Consider the following 15,306-nt stretch of genomic DNA (forward strand, 5'->3'; position numbering starts at 1 on the left):
GTAAAGGCTGAAAAAGGTTGGCGAAAGGATTAGAAGCATCACGCAATATACCAATGTAACAAACCTGCACATGTACCGAATCTAAAATTAAAACAAAACAAAAACACAACAACCAAACAAAAACCTTTCCGTGATCATCAGGAGGCTGTCATATTCTCACCCCCTACTTCACGCTGGGAATCGTGCTGTGGGCTTTACAACAGCATCAGCTGCTCCCTTTGGCAACGACCAGAGAGATCCTTTCTCCAGAGATTTTTGTCGGCTCTGGGCACTTTTGCTTTGTGGGCCTATCTTCCATTTTTAAAAAAATTAAAAATGCTACTTTCCACTGCATTCAGTACTTTTTCTTTTCTTTTCTCTCTTTCTTTCGTTTTCTTTTCTTTTTTTTTTTTTTTTTTTTTTTTGACACAGTTTCACTCTGTTGCCTAGGCTGGAGTGCAGTGGTGTGATCTTGGCTCACTGCAACCTCCACCTCCTGGGTTCAAGCGGTTCTCGTGACTCAGCCTCTTGAGTAGCTGAGACTATAGGCGCCGGCCACCATGCCCAGCTAATTTTTGTATTATTAGTAGAGAAGGGGTTTTACCATGTTGACCAGGCTGGTCTCGAACTCCTGACCTCAGGTGATCCGCCCGCCTCGGCCTCCCAAAGTGTTGGGATTACAGGCGTGAACCACCGTGCCCTGCCCTTTTTATGTATGTATGCATGTATGTATGTATGTATGTATTTGAGATAGGGTCTCACTCTGTCGCTCAGGCTGGAGTGCAAAGGTGCGATCTTGGCTCACTGCAACCTCCACCTCCCGGGTTCAAGCGAGTCTCCTGCCTCAGTCTCCAGAGTACTTGGGATTACAGGCGCATGCCCCCACGCCCAGCTAATTTTTGTATTTTGAGTAGAGACGGGGTTTCACCATGTTGGCCAGGCTGGCCTCGAACTCCTGACCTCAAGTGATCCGTCAGCCTCGGTCTCCCAAAGTGCTGGGATTACAGGTGTGAGCCCCCACGCCTGGTGCCCGTTTAGTACTTTTTACCAAAACTAAAAGAAATTAAAACACTTTCGTGGGTCCTAGACACTTCCGGAAGAATTTGTTTCCAGCTGTCAGATGAGGAAACTGGCGCTCGCAGAGCCGGCGCAGCAGGGGCGGGGCTGTGCACAAATCCAGTGGGAAACCTCTCTCCGGAGCTAAGCCCCTGGTCCACCCCGGCATCTCTCCGGGATCGATTGGGGGCGTTCCTTCCGCCGGTCCCCTTTGTTCCCAGCGCCGAGCCTGCGGCCCAGCCCTTCCTCCAGGCCCCGCCCCTTCTTCCAGGCCCCGCCTCCCGCCCGGGCCGAGGCGCGCGGCCGCGCGTGCGCCCGCCTGCCTGTCCCCGCCTCGCGCATGCGCCGCGCTCGCTCGCGTTAGAGCATGGCGGGGGCCGCGCCGGGCGCCATCATGGACGAGGACTACTACGGGAGCGCGGCCGAGTGGGGCGACGAGGCTGACGGCGGCCAGGTGAGGCGGGGCACTGGGCTCACCCCAGAGAGGATCGTTCGTCTCCGCCGCCGGTGGGCCAGTCCCACTCCCGGCGAGGCCGCGCGGCGCGAGGCCGCAGGCGTGCGGGGGGGGGGTGTGCGCGCGCACGGCCCGCGCGGTCACCGTGTGGTTCAAGCACAGCCCGCCCCGCCCCCGCCCTCCCACCCGGGGTCCCGCGGCGCGGCCGTCGGGGTCCCCGCCTCCTCGCCTGCAGGACCGTGGGGTGGGGGTGAGGCGCCGGAGGCTCTGGCGCGGGGCGGCCCGAGGCCCCCAGTGCTCCCTCGCTCCGGCCAGGCCCGGCGCCGGCCTTGCGACCCCCACGGCGGGCGGGACACCAACGCTAAGGTGGAGGGTTGGCCCGCAGCTCACACACTTTTAAACAAAAATAAAGTGGAAAAACTTCACACCAGCATCATGAGGAAAAAGTAGAACTTAGGGCATTCCTACATGTGCTTTACTGTTTTATAAACTACTCTTCAGCACCTTGGGCTGATTTCATCTGTCTTTGGGCAAACTGATGGAAAGGATCTTCGGGCCTTGACTTTCCAGGGTTTGGGGTGGAAGCCCAGGAGGGATCACTCTGTTCCACCTTGAGGACAGGGACTGCAGAGCCAGGGCAGGCAGCTCTAGTCTGGCTAGTGTGTCCCCACCTTACTCTAAAAGACCTTACCTGCGGCGCATGATTGAAATGTAGCTTCTCACGTCCCTCCCCTGGAGACGGCCCAACAGTTGGTCTGGACGGGAGCCTGGGAACTTGCATTTTTTTTTTTTTTTTTTTTTTGCGGCGGAGTTTCGCTCTTGTTGCCCAGGCTGGAGTGTAATGGCGCCATCGCGGCTCACTGCAACGTCTGCCTCCCGGGTTCAAGCGATTCTCCTGTCTCAGCCTCCCGAATAGCTGGAATTACAGGCGCCCACCACCATGCCCAGCTAATTTTTAAAATTTTGAGTGGAGAAGGGGTTTCACCATGTTGGCCAGGCTGGTCTCAAACTCCTGACCTCAGATGATCCGCCCACCTCGGCCTCCCAAAGTGCTGGGATTACAGGCGTGAGCCACTGCTCGTGGCCCAGGAACTTGCATTTTTAACAAGAATCAAGATTGGGGATGTCTGGTGCATTTTGAACTGGTATTTTGAGGGAATAAAGGATGAAGTGGGGCTTACGTTGATGAACATGGGTGGTGGTGTGATGGCGGCTTCGGAGCCATGGTATGAAATGCCAAGGCAGGCGATGTGTTTCTGGAACTGAAAGAAGCCCTGTGAGGTTAGCTGCCTGGTGGAAGCAGTGGCAGGAGGTCAGTAGGGAGCAGGTTCTGAAGATCCTTGGAGAGCTGCTGAATGGTATGGCTTGTTCAGGAGTTTGGGGCAGGGAGTGACATGAGTAGATTTGCATGTTGTATCATTTCACAGTGTTGGAGGCTTAGGGTGGAGTGGATAGAGTCAGACTTAGCTAACTGAGAGCCTGGGCCATGTGTGTCATGCATTATCGCCTTCCACACAAGATTTTGAGTTGGGTGTTACTCTGCTTATCTGGTAAGTGAAGAAAATGAGACGAAAAGACTTAGTGACCTGCCCAAGGTCATGAAACTAATAAAGGAAGGAGAGGGGACCCAAACCCACATCCTTTGCCTCCATTGCCACTTCGTCAAATTGCTGACTACCAAAGTGGTCCAGATGAGAAGGTGTGAATTAGCTTAGTGGTGGGTTGGTGTTTGGGGCATCTAGTATATCACCTTAAGCCTTTTTTTTTCTTTTTTTTTTTTGTTTTTTTTTGAGACGGAGTCTCGCTTAGCTGCTCAGGCTGGAGTGCAGTGGCTTGATCTCAGCTTGCTGCAACCGCCGTCTCTTGGGTTCAAGCAATTCTCCCGTCTCAGCTTCCTGAGTAGCTGGGATTACAGGCATCCGCCATCATGTCTGGCTAATTTTTGTATTTTAGTAGAGACGGGGTTTCACCATGTTGGCCAGGCTGGTCTTGAACTCCTGACCTCAGGTGGTCCGCCCGCCCCGGTCTCCCAGAATGCTAGGATTACAGGCGTGAGCCACCGCACCCGGCCCTTTTTTTTTTTTTTTTTTTTTTCTTTGAGAAGGAGTCTCACTCTGTCACCCAGGCTGGAGTGCAGTGGTGCCATCTTGGCTCACTGCAGCCTCCACCTCCTGGGTTCAAGTGATTCTCCAAGTAGCTGGGATTACAGGCCAGTGCCACCACACCCAGCTAATTTTTGTATTTTTAGTAGAGATGCGATTTCACCATGTTGGCCAGGCTGGTCTCAAACTCCTGGCCTCAAGTAATCTGCCTGCCTCCGCCTCTCAAAGTGCTGAGATTACAGGTGTGAGCCACCGTGCCCAGCCTCACCTTGAGGCTTTGAGTCATAAAGTGTTAGAACTGGGGCATATAAGGGCCATCTAATCAGTACCTTCACTTTATAGACCAAGTGCGTGAGTTATTTGCCCAAGTTTATGCAGTCAGACCTAGACCCCACTGATGGGAGATTGGGGAGTCTCATGTTTGGGAAATTGTAATCATGATCCTAATTTGGCCCATTGACACCAGTGGGCTCTCATGGATGAGGGGGGTGGACCAGACGTTCATTTCATGTTTATTGTGTGACTCTGCTTGGAAGAGGGACAGAAAGTTAGGAAAGGTGTTAGGAGGGTGGCAAGAACTGGATTTTAAAAGATAGTCGGTGACCCAAATTCTGTTCGCCTGACGCCATGTTACATAGTGGGAGGTAGGAAGATGTGTAAGGAGGCCACTGTGATGTTCAGTCTGGATGGTGGAAACTAAGAGCTACAGACATGCAAATAGATGAGTCCTGCTGCAGATTGCAAATGGGGAGTGGTGAGAGGTCAGAACGGACAGGAGAAGTGGGAAGGGCACCCTTTTGCTAGAGCTGGGGTGTTTTTTCCTGAAGGAGATGGGAATCTTTAAGCAGGAGAGAGACGTCAGTTTGTGGCTTACAAAGATCACTGGGGCCACGGTGTGAAAGATGATTGAAAGGAAGGAATAAGACTGAGACGTTAGGGGAATGTTGCTACTGCAAGCATACAAAAATAAGGAAGAGCAGAGGCAAATGTGGAAAGAAGGACCACCTTGGATAGACAGATGGGAGATGGAACTGATGAGTCTTTGTGACAGGATGTGGGGGTGGGGTGAGGGAGAGAAGCTGAGGATTTTCAGGTTTGGGGAGTAACAGGTAGGTATATGATGGAATCCTTTACCGAAATATGGGTTGTAGGAAGATCTGTTTCCAGGGAAAAGATGTCAGTTTTGGACCTAAGGAGTTTGGATACTTGTGAGACATCTGACTGGAAATGAGAATGGAATGTTGGATACCTGAGTCTGGAGCTTAAGAGAGGAAAGACGGAGAGAGAGATCCAGGCTAATTCTAGGTTTGTGAGCAGGTAGATAGCATGACCCAAGAGGTGGTGGAAGAGGCAGGTGAGTGCCCAGGGTGGAAGCCCAAGAGAACAGACACATGGGAATGAAGCTCAGGGTGAAGTCCGGCCTCTGTCACGCCCTTAGGGGCTCCGCGTTCCCCACACAAATCTGGTCTGAGAGAAGACTCCACAGCCTTTACTGAGAAGTCATCGGGTTCTGTCTGCTCCCAAAGCACTGCTTTTAGGATCTTAGTCCAGATCAGGAGTGAGCAAACTTTTCTGAAAAAGGCTAGATAGCAAATATTTTAGGTTGTGCCTGTCTCTGTCTTAACTACTTATCTCTGTCCTTATAGGGGAAAGCAATCATAGACACTCCTTAAAAGAATGGGTGTGGTTGTGTTCTGTAAAAGTTTATTTGCAAAAATAGGAGAGGGCTGGATTTGGCTCTGGGTCATAGTTTGCTGACCCCTGGCCCAGCTCTTGCCCCATTATGTTAGAGTAGGTTGCATGGAGGTCTGTCTCTCCTATTAGTTTGTGAACTTCCTTGGTGGAAAAAGCCTTGTCTTGTCTTATATTTTCTTAGGTTCCTTGGTTGATGAGCACAGTGCAGACTGAATGTTCAAAAAGCATCTGCTTGTTAGTTAGGGTGGCAGTGTTAAAGTTGGACAGGGTTTGGGATCACAGTCCATCCTCACATGGTCATCAGCAGGTGAAGAAGCCTGCTTTGCCCTTAGATGGAGTGACAGGCCTGAGGTTGCTTCCACATAGAATTGGGACTGGAGTCCAGCCAGAAGTGTGGATGCAGGGCGAGTTAGTGATCTTTACTTTCTAATGGTGAGTGATGGCTCACGCTTTCAAGAATCAGGTGGTTACTCTCCAGTGGCATGTATGAAATCAGAACAGTGAAAACAATAATGATAATAGTTCACTATTTATTGCACTGTTACTAAATGTCAGGGATTATGCTGGGTTCTTCCAAAAATTAGCTCATGGAATCCTCACAACAGCCAAATGGGAATAGGCGTTATTATTATCTTCACTTAACAGAGGAGGAAATGGACACTCAGAGAGGTTGGGTAACTTGTGTGAGCATGGAACGCGGTTTGCCAGGGAGGAGTTGTACACAGCCACTCAGTGTGATCCTGGATCCCATTTTCCTAGCCACTCACTACCTGTCCATACCATTTCATGAAATTGTCATGAAAGTCAAATGAAATAATGTGTGTAGAATACTTTCAAAATGGGCAGCATTATACGATTTAAGGTGAGATTAGGGTATTTGTATTAATGAAAAAAAAAATCCTGGCTCTTGGCATTTACCAACAGCAGGAGGATGATTCTGGAGAAGGAGAGGATGATGCAGAGGTTCAGCAAGAATGCCTGCATAAATTTTCCACCCGGGATTATATCATGGAACCCTCCATCTTCAACACTCTGAAGAGGTATGTGAGAAAGGTGTCTGTATTGGGAGGAGGCTGGGGATAATTTAGAGAAAGTTTTGTAATACACCCAGAAGGTGCTATGTAAAGCAAGAGTAATGCGAACTGAACTAAAGGCTTCAAGGGGGGGTTCCCTCTGCCACTTTTTTTTTTTTTTTAAAAAGACAGAGTCTTGCTCTGTTGCAGTGGCACAATCACCGCTCACTGCAGCTTCAGCCTCCTGGAATCAAGCAGTTCTCCCACCTCAGCCTCGCAAGGTGGCCACCACAGGCGTCTGCCATCATGCCTGGCTATTTTTTGTTTTTTTTGTTTTTTTTGTTTTTGGGAGAGACAGGGCTCCTTACGTTGCCCAGGCTGGTCTTGAACTCCTAGGCTCAAGTGATTCTCCCACCTCTGCCTCCCAAAGTGCTGGGATTACAGGTGTGCACCACTGCACCCAGCCCCCTCCACCACTTTAAAAATGTTGAAACCTGATTCTCTTCCTCCTTCCTTACCTTCCTGTTGTCCATCATTCCATTCATTCGGGTGTAATTGCTGCTTTGTTACTTTCCCTAGGTATTTTCAGGCAGGAGGGTCTCCAGAGAATGTTATCCAGCTCTTATCTGAAAACTACACCGCTGTGGCCCAGACTGTGAACCTGCTGGCCGAGTGGCTCATTCAGACAGGTGCTTTGTGGGTGGCCCCTGTCCTGGCTAGTCACCCCCACCTTTTTAAAAATAGACTTTTGGGTCCTTATAACACTGATACGATGCCTTCTTTGATTTCCTGGTTTCTGAGACTTGTGTAAGAAAGAGCTGAACTTCTTACTCATTTTTATCTTTATCTTACTCATTTGTATCTGCTTGCCTCTTATCTTTGATTCAGTAATTGAGGTTTACTGGTAGCCTGCAAACGTGATTCTCATTGAGCTGTTTTCCCTACCATGTTGTAGAATTATAGGATTATACAGTGTGTGTTCAGTGTGTCATTTTCAAGACGTCTATTACAGCAAGCAGTAAATGACGGATAATTTAGGACTGGCTGTGATTATGGCTTTTAGCTAATATGATCAAAGTAGAGTCTTACTGTAAATCCACGGAGCCGGGTGTGGATGACATCACTGAAGTGCGTGCTGTCCGGAAGCTTGTGGACACACTGCTGTCCCGGTGATTAGATACAAGTGTGTCTCTTTTGGCTGCCATCTGCTCCCTCCTCACTGGGCAGGGATGTTTTTCCATCCCCCTACCTGTCTGCTGGGGCCATTTGTCTTTATCCTTAGTGAGGCTCTGCAGATGTGCTGTCCTTTCCATGAAGTTAGGGGTGGACCAGACTTGTGTGTTCTGTTCTGTGCTGCTTTTTGGTCTTATCATTGATAACTACTTGGAAGAGTTCCAAAACCTTACATTTATAAGTGGACAGAAGGAATTCTTTGGTATTTGATTCACATAGAGACTTTTGACCATTTGCTTTCTAAAGCCACACAGTGAATGGACAGCTTGCCATTGTCTAGTTGCTTTTATTCTCTTTCAGGTGTTGAGCCAGTGCAGGTTCAGGAAACTGTGGAAAATCACTTGAAGAGTTTGCTGATCAAACATTTTGACCCCCGCAAAGCAGATTCTATTTTTACTGAAGAAGGAGAGGTGAGAAATTGCTTTTCTTTGTCTAGTACCAGGCCCTAGGGTCTTTTGCAAATTCCCTGTGTACAGTGGAGTGTGGCATATCATGTAAGTAATGGCAGAGTTGAGGACTAAAATCAGAGTGTGAGACACAAGTTGCATCTAGTCAGAATTGCCCTTTAAACTCTGTACCCAGGGTCGTGACATGCTTGCACACAAGAGGCACACAGGTGCTGAGATCAAGAGAATGAACAGCAAGTTCCCACCATTTTGCCTCTCAGGCTGACTCCAGGGCACAGCCCTTGGAGTGTCGTGGTGGATTCGTTTGGTTCCTCCAAGAAGCAGTTGCCAAGACAGGGCCAGGCCTGCAGGAGATTATGGGGAAGCGACTATGAGGGAAGATGGGGTAGGGCTGGAGGAGGCTGGGGTAGCTGTGATGCAGTCTGACCCTTGAGGGCAAGAGAGAAGGAATGAGGATTAGTAGGAAGAATGTTAGGCTGCAGTGCAGTTTCCAGAACGTTCCAGCCATATCAGTGGGGAATCTTTAAGCCACAGGTGCCCATTCTGGGAGCCCACGTCTCCTGAACAGGCCTGCTTTTGAGGCCCTGCTGCATTCCATCTGTGGCTGGGAGCAGCCTTGGGGAGCTGGCCTTGGCACAAACAGGATGGCAGGTTCAGAGCACAGCCCTTGAGGCCATCCGTCACATAGGAGAGCTGAGAGAAATGTTTTTCTGGCCACTCCATGTGGTGATGGGCCAGACCACCTGTGCCATTTAAATGGCCTCGTTCTCTTTTGCTAAGGGCATACAGCTGGGGCAGCATGAGCTCCGTGTGTGTGCAAGGCAGCTCTATGCAGTTCTCGGTGTCTCCTAGGAAGCAACTTTCAGTACCCTCCTGTGTTGAGTCCGATCTTCTGAAAGCTGAGTGGGCATCTAGGGACCTTCCTGTCACTCAGCCGACTGTGTGGCCATGGCCAGCTCTGGGTCTGCCTCCCCCAGAACTAGATGCCCATGGGGAGTCCATCAGCACCAATCTCCTGTGATCATTTATACAACAGAATCTCCACTCAAGTAAAAGCGGGGCCTCCTCCTATCTTGCTGTTTGTGTATTTGTTGGCAGACCCCAGCGTGGCTGGAACAGATGATTGCACATACCACATGGCGGGACCTTTTTTATAAACTGGCTGAAGCCCATCCAGACTGTTTGATGCTGAACTTCACCGTTAAGGTAGGAAGAGTTCTAGAGTTAAAGAGAAAAGTGTTTATGAATGTTTATTTTTGGTTGTTGGTCTGTTTCCTTTGACAGTTCGTATTTGCTTTTTTTTCATAAATGTCTTTATTGTTTTATTTTCATAAGCCTTACACTGAGAAAGAGAAGTGTAAAATTTGTATCTGTGTTTTTGGGTCAGTGTTGACTGTGTTTTAGGATTTAGCAGGGACACAAGAATTCTCTTGTGCTTTGAGAGGAGCTTTAGGCGTGCCTGCTTGATCTTCCTCTTGCATATGAAGAAACGATGGAGAGGTGGTCAGCCCAGGGCACACACCTAGGTGATAGCAGGGTGAGGGCGGAGTGAAGGCCTGAGACCCACGACCAGCGCACACTTACTCCACCTCACCACGAACACTGACAAGCCAGCTTCCCGTGGAGGCGCGGTCACTGCGTGCTGCCCCTCTGACTTCTTGTTTTGTGTCCTAGCTTATTTCTGACGCAGGGTACCAGGGGGAGATCACCAGTGTGTCCACAGCATGCCAGCAGCTAGAAGTGTTCTCGAGAGTGCTCCGGACCTCTCTAGCTACAATTTTAGATGGAGGAGAAGAAAACCTTGAAAAAAATCTCCCTGAGTTTGCCGTAAGTTCTTTCTTTATGAACCTCAGATTAGAAGGAGGCTGCTTTGGGTCTTGGTTTTCAAGCATGAGATGCTTCTTCCCTGGAGAGAATCTCCATTTCTGAGGGCACCTTCCAGGATGCTCACTCCCGGGCCTGAGCCCGGTAGAGGCTTGGCTCTCGTCCGCCCATCTGTGCTAGAGTAGTAAACCCCACACCTTCTCTCCCTGCAATCTTTCAGAAGATGGTGTGCCACGGGGAGCACACGTACCTGTTTGCCCAGGCCATGATGTCCGTGCTGGCCCAGGAGGAGCAGGGGGGCTCCGCTGTGCGCAGGATCGCCCAGGAAGTGCAGCGCTTTGCCCAGGAGAAGTGAGAGGCCCTGTTTCTGCTCAACCCCTCCCTCCCTAGTGCTCCCCACAAAACCCTTCCCATGGCCCGTGTTCCACAGCCAAAGCTGCTAGCTCCTTCTGTTCAACATAGAGGTAAACTTGCTTTTGGCTGGGTGTGGTGGCTCACGCCTGTAATCCCATCACTTTGGGAGGCCGAGGCGGACGGATCACCTAAGATCAGGAGTTTGAGATCAGCTTGACCAACATGGAGAAACCCCGTCTCTACTAAACAAAAATACAAAATTAGCTGGGTGTGGTGGCGCATGCCTGTAATCCCAGCTACTTGGGAGGCTGAGGCAGGAGAATCACTTGAACCTGGGAGGTGGAGGTTGTGGTCAGCCAAGATTGCACCATTGCACTCCAGCCTGGGCAACAAGAGCGAAACTCTGTCTCAAAAAAAAAAAAAAAAAAAATTAAAAAAAAAACTTTCTTTTATCCAGCAGAACTGGAAAAGTTAGAGTTGTTTTTGGTATACTTGGAGAGCTGGCTTTCTAAAGTGCTGCTTTGAGGACTGTTTTGTAAAGCACTTGATTCTTCTTCACTTTGTTGGATTTATGGACCTGGGTTTTTACACTGGGATTCATAAGTAACAAATAAAGTTAGTCCTGAAATAGTTGCTCAGCAATCTCATAGTTACAGTGTCGCAAAATGAGCTCATATTAGCTTTATTTTCTGCTACCAATAGAGTGTTCATAAGTATTTAAAGTATGTGACTCCTTTATTATAGAGCCAGCAAGCTGTATTTGAATCACTTTTCCAGTGTTGTAAATGTTATTTTTGTGGGTCAGTCAGTATACTCGTGAATGACAGAAAAACAGATCCCAACAATGCAAAGTATTATAAAAGAACAGAAAAAAGAGGCTGCCTTGTTAGTAACGGGCTCTATGGTTTTTCTCATCAAGAGGTCACGACGCCAGTCAGATCACACTAGCCTTGGGCACAGCTGCCTCCTACCCCAGGGCCTGCCAGGCTCTCGGGGCCATGTTGTCCAAAGGAGCCCTGAACCCTGCCGACATCACCGTCCTGTTCAAGATGTTCACAAGCATGGACCCTCCTCCGGTTGAACTCGTAAGTTGCTTCTCAAGAACCCCCAATGCCAACTGGTAGGGTGACTTTGGAAAGTCTGTGCTTGTCTGATTCTCTGAAGGCTGTGAATGCAAATCCATCATTGTCCTGGCCCTTCCTCAGTCACACTCTCTGCCTGGAGCCTGTTAGGCCCCTGCTGTGTAGGGAACCCTGAGGGGAGGTGGATGAGCAGTGCCCTCACGCGTGCCATCCCGAACTGGGCATATGCTTCTCCTCAGATCCGCGTTCCAGCCTTCCTGGACCTGTTCATGCAGTCACTCTTTAAACCAGGGGCTCGGATCAACCAGGACCACAAGCACAAATACATCCACATCTTGGCGTATGCAGCAAGCGTGGTTGAGACCTGGAAGAAGGTACCATCGGTTCTGGGAATTTGTGGATTTTTGAGGAGACAGATATCCTCCTCTGCTTTGATATAATTTTGGAGTTTTGGCTGCAAGAAATCTTGATCCTCCCTAGTGTGAGGCACGTCTTTTCTTGTGCTTCTGCGTAGAGAAAGTGCTAAAAGTCTCCAGAAAATGTGTGTAATGTCTCCAATGCTCAGCACATCGTAAATTGAAATGTGACTAAAGAAATGAAACTGATTTCCTTAAGACATGGACAAACACTAGTCTCATTGCTTTTCAGTTTCTGTACACTGTGTGACTGAAGTTTGACAATTAAATTGACCCCCAACTTAAGGAGAAATAGGGAAAGTGATTTGCAAGGAGAAGTGGCCGACACCAGAACACCCCGACAGCAGGGATATCTGCCCTGTCAGGCTCACCAGCTTGTGTGTGTGTTTTCAGAACAAGCGAGTGAGCATCAATAAAGATGAGCTGAAGTCAACGTCAAAAGCTGTCGAAACCGTTCACAATTTGTGTTGCAACGAGAACAAAGGGGCCTCTGAACTAGTGGCAGAATTGAGCACACTTTATCAGTGTATTAGGTAAGCAAAACGAAACTTAGTTCTTAAATCAGTCCTTTGGGGAGGAGGTGGTTTGAGTTTTCATATTGAAAGCTCAAATAACAAAAGCTTCAGCGATACTTGTTCATTTTATTTATTTTTTCATTTTTAAACAGTATGTAGGGAACTTTAAACAGCTTTAGCAGCATGAGTAATTTTCAGGTGTTTATTTGCCAGAAGTCTGTTGAGTACAAATTAGACTAAGTAAAAGATAGCCAGAGTTAACAAAAATTGATTTGAAGGGTCTATTTATAGGTAAAGTTATGCCCACAAAGTATTGCTTAGATAGAAATGATTTGTGATTATGCCAATCATATAAATAGACGTGTCGTAGAAATAGTGTGTCCTCTTAGGCATGTCTTTCCCCTAATAATTTATACTAGGGATGAAGAAAGAGTTTGCTAAATAAAGGTAAACTTCAACCCAGTCCACCAAACTCACTGAGTATCGCTCATTAATGATCTTTTCCTTTCAATAAGTGGCTTAAAGTGAGCAGAGAATTGAACTCTGCTTCTCGCACCGCATGTTGAGTGGCTGCTGATCCATTCACACTATTTACTAATAAGCAGAGCTTAGGCCGGGCACAGTGGCTCTCGCCTGGAATCCCAGCAATCTGGAAGGCCAAGGCAAGAAGATCGCTTGAGCCCAGGAGTTTGAGACCAGCCTGAGCAGCATGGTGGACCCTCTCTCTACAAAAAATTAGCTAGACATGGTGGCAGTCACCTGTAGTCCCAGGTACTCGGGAGGCTGCAGTGAGCCGTGATTGTGCCATTGTACTCCAGCCTGGATGACAGAGTGAGACTCTGTCTCAAAAAAAAAAAAAAAAAAAGGGTTGAGGGGCGTATTGAAGGGTGAATGATGGAGTCATTTGAGTTTGTTTTTAACCTTCCTTTAATGCTTTTCTAGCATATTTTGTGTTTTAAATTGTTTTTTAAAGGAAGCATTCTGCCTTAACTGTAGGTTTCCAGTGGTAGCAATGGGTGTGCTGAAGTGGGTGGATTGGACTGTATCAGAACCAAGGTACTTTCAGCTGCAGACTGACCATACCCCCGTCCACCTGGCGTTGCTGGATGAGGTAAGAGGGCGGAGGGCTGTTCACGGCGTACACAGTGTCTGTCTCATGCTGTTTACGTTGGCATTAACATTGCATCTATTTAGTGAGTTTAGAGGATACTCTTTTCAAAAATAGTTATTTCTGTCCTAAGTGAGGATTTTCCTCTTAAGGACCTAGCTTCACTGACTGCAGAAATTTCTTAACCTCAGTCAAGTGTTACTGGAAGCTGATGGCTCTGGCTTAGGTGTCAGGACCTTCTTCCTCAGTGATAAGCTCTTTGGTGGCTGTGACAGTGCCCAGTTTCTCTGTGTGCTGAGCGTGACCACACTGCTCAGCGAAGCTCCCTCTGGCCTGTTTGTAGATCAGCACCTGCCACCAGCTCCTGCACCCCCAGGTCCTGCAGCTGCTTGTTAAGCTTTTTGAGACTGAGCACTCCCAGCTGGACGTGATGGAGCAGGTGAGCAGTGCCCGTGGGGCTCGCCAGGGGGCTGGGGAGGACCCCCTCTAACCAGCTCCCTGTCCCCCTTCTTCTGTAGCTTGAGTTGAAGAAGACACTGCTGGACAGGATGGTTCACCTGCTGAGTCGAGGTTATGTACTTCCTGTTGTCAGTTACATCCGAAAGTGTCTGGAGAAGCTGGACACTGACATTTCACTCATTCGCTATTTTGTCACTGAGGTCAGCAATGCACTGTTGGTTTCGTGTTTCATACTGTTGACACTAGCACTGCCCTTTTTGGCTTAATTTAGTTCATTTTGTACCTAACTGAGAACTGTGCTTTCTGATGTAGTGATGGCAATGACAGATACTCGTTTACCAAAAAGCACCTTCTGCCTGCGGCAGCTGCACGACGCACTTTACCTCCATTACCACCCTGGGCATCTGAATCTTGGAGATGGGTGGTGTCACCAGGGAAGCCGGTGGGGGCGGGGAAGGATTGTTTTCCACACTGATGGCCATTTCACCCGGATGTCGGTGGATGCCCCGCACTAGTGTGCGGAAGAAGTCACCCTGTGCTCCCCCACACAGGTGCTGGACGTCATTGCTCCTCCTTATACCTCTGACTTCGTGCAACTTTTCCTCCCCATCCTGGAGAATGACAGCATCGCAGGTACCATCAAAACGGAAGGCGAGCATGACCCTGTGACGGAGTTTATAGGTGAGGCCCACTGCCTAGCCCTTTACTACAATAGAAAATGTCAGCTGGGCGCGGTGGCTCATGCCTGTAATCCCAGCACTTTGGGAGGCCAAGGTGGGTGGATCACCTGAGGTGGGGAGTTCAAGACCAGCCTGACCAACATGGAGAAACCCCATCTCTACTAAAAATACAACATTAGCTGGGCATGGTGGCATGTGCCTGTAATCCCAGCTACTCGGGAGGCTGAGGCAGGAGAATCGCTTAACCTGGGAGGCGGAGGTTGCAGTGAGCCAAGATCGCGCCATTGCACTCTATCCTGGGCAACAAGAGCAAAACTCCATCTCAAAAAAAAAAAAAAAAAAAGAAAATGTCATGTTCTACTTCCTGTTTCTAACACAGTCACTGTTTTCCTCTTTAAAGCTCACTGCAAATCTAACTTCATCATGGTGAACTAATTTAGAGCATCCTCCAGAGCTGAAGCAGAACATTCCAGAACCAGTTGTGGAAAAAACCCTTTCAAGAAGCTGTTTTAAGAGGCTCGGGCAGCGTCTTGAAAGTGGGCACCGCTGGGAGGAGGTGGATGACTTCTTTACAAAGGAAAATGGTAGCAGCTTCAGTGAGAAACTGCTCTTACGAACAGTCCCTTCTCTGCTGTCAATCCAATACTGCTCCCAAATCCTGTTTTCAGTGTTCATTTCCCTCAAGGCAGGCGCTGGGCTCCCATGACCCCTCAGGACAGATCCGGCCGTCAGCCGCGGGCCGCTGGGAACTCTACTCGGGGAACTCGTTTCAAAGCTGACCTCAGTTTTCTCACAAGAACCCAGTTAGTTGATGTTTTATTGTAATTGTCTTAATTTGCTAAGAACAAGTAATAAGTAAATTTTTAAAAAGCCTTTCTGCTGGGTTGGATTAGGTCCTGATGTGACATTGTTTTTGTGTGTGAATAAGG

At 48.7% G+C, this 15,306-nt stretch overlaps 1 protein-coding gene across 2 annotated transcripts; it reads left to right on the plus strand.

Moving 5' to 3' along the window:
- The first annotated feature begins 1,359 nt into the window (after positions 1-1,359).
- Positions 1,360-15,252, plus strand: NELFCD (negative elongation factor complex member C/D). 2 transcript variants are annotated; one of them, NM_001131207.1, is given in 15 exon segments: positions 1,389-1,489; positions 6,211-6,326; positions 6,879-6,988; positions 7,833-7,942; positions 9,038-9,145; positions 9,614-9,766; positions 9,984-10,114; positions 11,037-11,202; positions 11,439-11,573; positions 12,009-12,148; positions 13,127-13,241; positions 13,582-13,677; positions 13,757-13,897; positions 14,249-14,378; positions 14,778-15,252. In NM_001131207.1, coding segments are annotated over 15 exon segments (1,773 nt in total). In that variant the 5' UTR covers positions 1,389-1,402; the 3' UTR covers positions 14,813-15,252.
- The last annotated feature ends 54 nt before the right edge of the window (positions 15,253-15,306 follow it).

The sequence above is a fragment of the Pongo abelii genome, chromosome 21, assembly GCF_028885655.2.
Source record: "Pongo abelii isolate AG06213 chromosome 21, NHGRI_mPonAbe1-v2.0_pri, whole genome shotgun sequence".
Taxonomy (NCBI): domain Eukaryota; kingdom Metazoa; phylum Chordata; class Mammalia; order Primates; family Hominidae; genus Pongo; species Pongo abelii.